At 36.1% G+C, this 5,681-nt stretch overlaps 1 protein-coding gene across 2 annotated transcripts; it reads left to right on the top strand.

The window, feature by feature from the left end:
• Positions 1 to 13: 13 nt before the first annotated feature.
• Positions 14 to 5,631, top strand: HAUS3 (HAUS augmin-like complex, subunit 3). Of its 2 annotated transcripts, XM_010835360.1 has the most exons (4): positions 14 to 267; positions 631 to 1,677; positions 3,054 to 3,493; positions 5,216 to 5,631. In XM_010835360.1, the coding sequence occupies exons 2-4, from the start codon at positions 775 to 777 to the stop codon at positions 5,466 to 5,468; spliced, it is 1,596 nt and encodes a 531-aa protein (XP_010833662.1). In that variant the 5' UTR covers positions 14 to 267; positions 631 to 774; the 3' UTR covers positions 5,469 to 5,631. The 2 variants fall into 2 exon arrangements, with proteins under 2 accessions (XP_010833662.1, XP_010833657.1); XM_010835355.1 differs by having other exon boundaries at positions 14 to 1,677.
• Positions 5,632 to 5,681: the final 50 nt, after the last annotated feature.

Raw genomic sequence — 5,681 nt, 5'->3', positions numbered from 1 at the left:
GGAACAAGAGGTTCAGAATCACAGAGTGCCGCAAATTTCTGGGTCCCTCCTCTGAACCTCTTGTTCCCGTCGCTGGAGTTCGCAGCGTGGATTATTCAGTGGTCCCTGTGCTGAAAATAACAAACGCCTGAAATACCTTTATTTAAGGACTGCTGAGTCCTTTGGTTCAAGTCGGCGGTGGTTCTTAAGCCTAGTTTTCTCTGCACTAGGTTGGTCGTGTCTGACTTTGGTTTTTGCGTGAATGCGGCTGCTGACTGAGTCATTCAGGTAAATATTCAGTTGACTGTTCCTCAATATCTGACCATATTTATTTCTGTCTTCTCGGAAAGGACAGGGAAAAGAGGCTGCTTAGTCACGTGATGGCGTGGATCTATTTAGATCCATCTATTTTGAATTAAAAACGGACTTGCTGATCTTTGGAAAAAATAAGATTTTCTTGTTAATTAGCCTTTCATTACTGTTTCAGCGTTCTCAGTAATACTCTAATTATTTCTCTTTGTCAGACTTTTCAGCTACAACTATCTCTGGGTTAGATAGTTCCCAAATATCATGTGATATTTATCAATACTTTAAAAGATAGAGTCGCCTTATTTTGTGGTCTAATACTTGTTTTTTTTTCCCCCCCTGTAGGATAAATTATTATAGATTCTAAAAATATTTTTCCCCCTTCTCTATGGACTTAACATAAAATTAGTTTTGTATGTATTGGACTTATTTTCTAAATATCAACACCATTAAAACCTTATCAGTTACAAAATTTTGGGTAGTTAAACCATGAGCTGTGGAAAAGAATTTGTAGAAACATTAAAAAAAATTGATTATCCCAAAGCTGATATTCTTAATGGGGAAGATTTTGACTGGTTGTTCGTTGAAAATGAACCATTTTTGAAGTGGTTTTGTGGGAATGTGAATGAACAGAACATATTGTCTGAAGAGGAATTGGAAGCTTTTAGCATTCTTCAAAAATCAGGCAAGCCCATCCTAGAAGGAGCAGCATTGGATGAAGTTCTAAAAACTTGTAAAACTTCTGATTTGAAGACACCTACCTTGAATGACAAAGAGCTAGAGAAATTAGAGGATGAGGTTCAAACTCTGCAGAAATTAAAGAACCTAAAAATTCAGCGACGTAATAAATGCCAGTTGATGGCTTCAGTAACTAGTCACAAATCTCTGAGATTAAATGCTAAAGAAGAAGAAACCAATAAAAAGCTGAAACAGAGTCAAGGAATTCTAAATGCTACAAATAACAAGATTAGTAATGAACTTCACACTCTTACTGATGGAGTTGCAAAGTTAATGATGTTCTTCAGACGGTCTAATTTGGATCAAGGAACAAATCCACTGGTGTTTTTATCTCAGTTTTCATTGCAAAACTATCTAAGCCAAGAAGAGCAAAGTACGGCAGCATTAACCTTATATACCAAAAAACAGTTCTTTCAGGGTATACATGAAGTAGTTGAAAGTTCAAATGAAGAAAATTTTCAACTTTTAGATATGCAGGCACCATCTATTTGTGATAATCAAGAAGTTCTTGAGGAGAGACGGCTAGAAATGGGTAGGCTGCAGCTGGCATACATTTGTGCTCAACATCAGTTAATTCACTTGAAAGCAAATAATTTGAGCCTAAAGTCAAGTATAAAGTGGGCAGAGGAGAATCTTCATAGCCTCACTAGCAAGGTAAGCGTGAGAAATGAGACTGGATTCATATTTAAGTTGTTGTTAATTACGAAATAATATTGGGAGATCCCCTGGAGAAGGGAATGGCAACCCACTACAGTATTCTTGCCTGGAGAATTCCATAGGAGGAGCTGGTGGGCTATAGTCTGCTGCTGCTGCTGCTAAGTTGCTTCAGTCGTGTCCAACTCTGTGCAACCCCATAGATGGCAGCCCACCAGGCTCCCCCGTCCCTGGGATTCTCCAGGCAAGAACACTGGAGTGGGTTGCCATTTCCTTCTCCAATGCATGAAAGTGGAAAGTGAAAGTGAAGTCGCTCAGTCGTGTCTGACTCTTCTCGACCACATGGACTGCAGCCTACCAGGCTCCTCCATCCATGGGATTTTTCCAGGCAAGAGTACTGGTGTGGGTTGCCATTGCCTTCTCCACGGCTATAGTCTATGGGGTTGCAAATAGCTGGACACAACTGAGTGACTAACACATGCTGATAGTAAAGTACTTTAGAAAGGGGGATGTAGTAAGTAATTACATTTTATTTTCTGTTCAGTGTTGTGGTATGTGTTATTGTTTCACACAAATAAATCTTAGTGGAGGGGAGAAATAATAATTATAACCCAACCACATTATCTAGCTCATTTTCAAAAGTACTTTTGTATTCTTTGTTGGTTCATACACAGATAAGGCTGACGTCTTTTTTATGATGAATGAGTAAAGAGCCTTATTGCTGTTATAGGTAGTCTGCCTTATTTGCTCTGACCAGAGGATGGTGCTAATGAAATCCAATTCAGTGGATTGAAACTCTTGATTGTTTTTAAAGAATGTACAAATGTATTAAAGATATCTACTTGCACTCTTGGGTAGCTTGCTTTCCTGGTCATGTAATCAGTAGATAGTTGAGTAAAAAGAAGAGCTTTTCTGAAGCTATATACCTATAATTGTCACAAACTTCAGAATGATGTGTGAAGTACTGTCATTCTGTAGAAGTTCTAAAGTCAACAAGCAGGGTGGGAGAATAGCTACTGAGATTATTTTAAGAAAAGCATAAATAGCATACGTTAGTGTTTGGTAAGTAGTGTGGTAATGGGTGATTTTTTTTTTAAGACGAACTTGACCAAAAAAATCTGTTTTGGTAGCCATTTATGTGTATAGTATTTTACACAGTAGTAATAACATTAAAATTTAGCAGTTCATAATGGCTTTACCCTTGGTTTCATCTTCTCTGTGCCATTTTAAACTGGGTTTTTGGCTTTTGTTAATACAAAACAAGTTTCTATTAGTGAATATGTTATCTGATAACCTAAAATGGAAAGTGAAAATAATTTAAAAACTATTCCTACTTTGTATTTACAGTTTGAAATGTAATTGTTTTCTTTGTGTAGGCTCTTGGCAAAGATAATTTGGATGCTAAAATTTCTAGCTTGAACAGTGAAATTCTGAAACTTGAAGAACAAATCACTCATATAAAAGACAAAATTTTGCCTGCTATGGTAAAAGAGAATGCCCAGTTATTGAATATGCCAGTTGTAAAGGGAGATTTTGATCGACAGATTGCTAAACAAGACTATTACACAGAAAGACAAGAGTTGGTTTTAAATCAGTTGATAAAGCAAAAGGCATCATTTGAACTTCTTCATTTATCATATGAAATTGAATTGAGAAAGCATTGGGACATATATCGTCAGCTGGAAAACTTGGTTCACCTACTTAAGCAAAGTAATTTGATGTTCCACCAGCGATTAGAAATGCTAACAGATCCATCAGTATCTCAGCAGATAAATCCAAGGAATACCATTGATACCAAGGATTATTCTACTCATAGGTAAGTTTCTTTGTTTCTTTAGTGAGTAATTATTTTTCTGTTTGTTTTTGTTAAGTACTAGAGTTTGAACTAAAATTTGTGAAAGTTTAAAAAGTTCTTTGTACTTCATTTTTGGCGTTTGTATTCTTCCACCTTTCTGTTATATGGGTCTGTGTTTCTTTTAATTTTTTTTCCCCAATTCCTCAGTTAATTTAATTTCTTAAAATTTTTTTTAAATTGAAGGTAACCTTTTTCATTTACATTAGATCTAGAAGTAGCTGGTTTAGAGGTGAGGTGGATGGTTTGGAGAATTGAAAATATACAATACAAGGCTTTTATTCATGTTTGGATGCTATTATTTAGATATTTTTAGATTTGGGGCAGGAGGCTAACTCTAGCAGGAAGTTTGAATGCATCTTGATGTATAGCAAGTATTGCTGATCAGAGAATTGATTGCATTTGGAGAAGGCGGCGGTAGGGAGGAGAGAAGACTTCATTTTTGCATCTAGTCAGGTGAATCAGTAAGGATGACTGCTAGCTTCTGGTCTCTTCTGGATGTCTGAGCAATTAATGGTATGGAGATACTGAAGTTGAACAGCTAAAGTAGTAAAAGGACTCAAAAATCTGGATTCTGCTGCTTTTTCTCTAGACTAAAAGAAAATCATCTAATACTTTTTATTCTTATTAATGAAATGAAGGGCATGGATAGGGCTATGTCATTGCAGTTTTAGAAGGTGGCGTTGAAATCATGATTCTGTGTGAATGGTGCCCCCTGGAATTGTGTGGTCACATTCCACAAGAAGAGAATTAGCCTTGGGCTTGAACTGGTTTGGGGCTTCCTTGGGGCTCAGATGGTGAAGAATTTGCCTGCCGTGCAGGAGTCCTGGGTTCGATCCCTGGGTCCAGAAGATCCCTTGGAGACGGGAATGGCTTCTTACTCCCATATTCTTGTGAATTCCATGGACAGAGGAACTTGGCAGGCTGAGTCCATGGAGTCACAAAGAGTTGGACACAACTCAGCAACTAACACTTTCACTACTTTTCACTTTGAACCAGTTTCAGGAAGACTAAGAACAGATACTTTTTGTCATATATGTGTAGAAGGTGCTGCCTCACATTTTTCCGTTTGTACTGTAGGACTTTTCTGCCATTAATGTTTGAAGTATTACAATGGCCTCTTGGCTCATTAGGAATTTAATTTGTCAAGCAAATGTAGACATGACTGGAGTAGCAAGTTTACTATTAATATTTATGTAGCTTGTATTTTCAATTTTTCTCTTTTAAGTCTACCACAGTCCTTTAAAATTAGGTAGATGTTAGACGTGAAAATTAAATCTCAAAGGCTGACTTGACTTAGGTCTTACATGACAGCCAGCGTCAGACCTCAGTCTTCTGTTTCAAGTTCTTTGCCGTTTCTGCTGCCTCATAGTTGTGTTCTGTGAAAGAAGTGTTCTCTAGGGCGGTATCTCTGAAGGGTACTTTAATTGAAGTAGGTTAGTGGCAGTTAAAGTCAAAAAGAATTTTATGTCTAAAACTTGGAAGATGGGAAAACTGGGAATTCAGATATGATAATTAGAGTATGTATTTCTGTAATGAGATAGTATTGTCGTTGGAAAGTTTTTAATTGTTTGATTAATATTTACAATTGTTAGCTTTCCCAAAGATGCCCCAATATAGTGGGTTATAATTTTGAAAACTGTACTGACTTAAGAATTTCTTCTAATTTTTATTTCTACATTTTAGGCTTTATCAACTTTTAGAAGGAGAGAATAAGAAAAAAGAATTGTTTATAACCCATGGAAACCTGGAAGAAGTAGCTGAGAAATTAAAACAGGAGGTTTCTTTGGTACAAGAGCAGTTGGCAGTATCTGCTCAAGAACATTCTTTCTTTCTGTCCAAACTAAACAGTGATGTGAACATGCTTTGTGAAGCTTTGTATCAAGGAGGAAATCAGCTTTTGCTTAGTGATCAGGTAGGTGCTTACCCTGGTAATTAAAAATGCTTAAAAAAAATGTTCATTGTAAAAGATACTAAAGAAAATGTTAACATGAAGAAAATATTACCCCATTTCCCTGATAGTAACATTTTTATATCTCATTTTTATTCACATATATTTTTCAAGTAGTTTTGGTCAAAGTTTTTAAAATTTATTAAATATTTCAGATATGAAAGGATATGTAATGTTTATGGTAAGAATTAAAAAAAAAAA

This window comes from Bison bison, unplaced genomic scaffold (genome assembly GCF_000754665.1).
Source record: "Bison bison bison isolate TAMUID 2011002044 unplaced genomic scaffold, Bison_UMD1.0 scf7180017845512, whole genome shotgun sequence".
Lineage (NCBI taxonomy): Eukaryota > Metazoa > Chordata > Mammalia > Artiodactyla > Bovidae > Bison > Bison bison.
Note: the sequence above shows the minus strand (reverse complement) of the source record. Positions and strands in the feature narration are given on the sequence as shown.

What these genes read in the sequence shown, in the direction of transcription:
- HAUS3 (XM_010835360.1), top strand. Translation starts at nt 775, where the DNA reads ATGAGCTGTGGAAAAGAATTTGTAGAAACATTAAAAAAAATTGATTAT. An exon ending in TTCATAGCCTCACTAGCAAG is followed by an intron (nt 1,678 to 3,053) that starts GTAAGCGTGAGA and finishes TTCTTTGTGTAG; the next exon opens with GCTCTTGGCAAAGATAATTT. An exon ending in AAGGATTATTCTACTCATAG is followed by an intron (nt 3,494 to 5,215) that starts GTAAGTTTCTTT and finishes TCTACATTTTAG; the next exon opens with GCTTTATCAACTTTTAGAAG.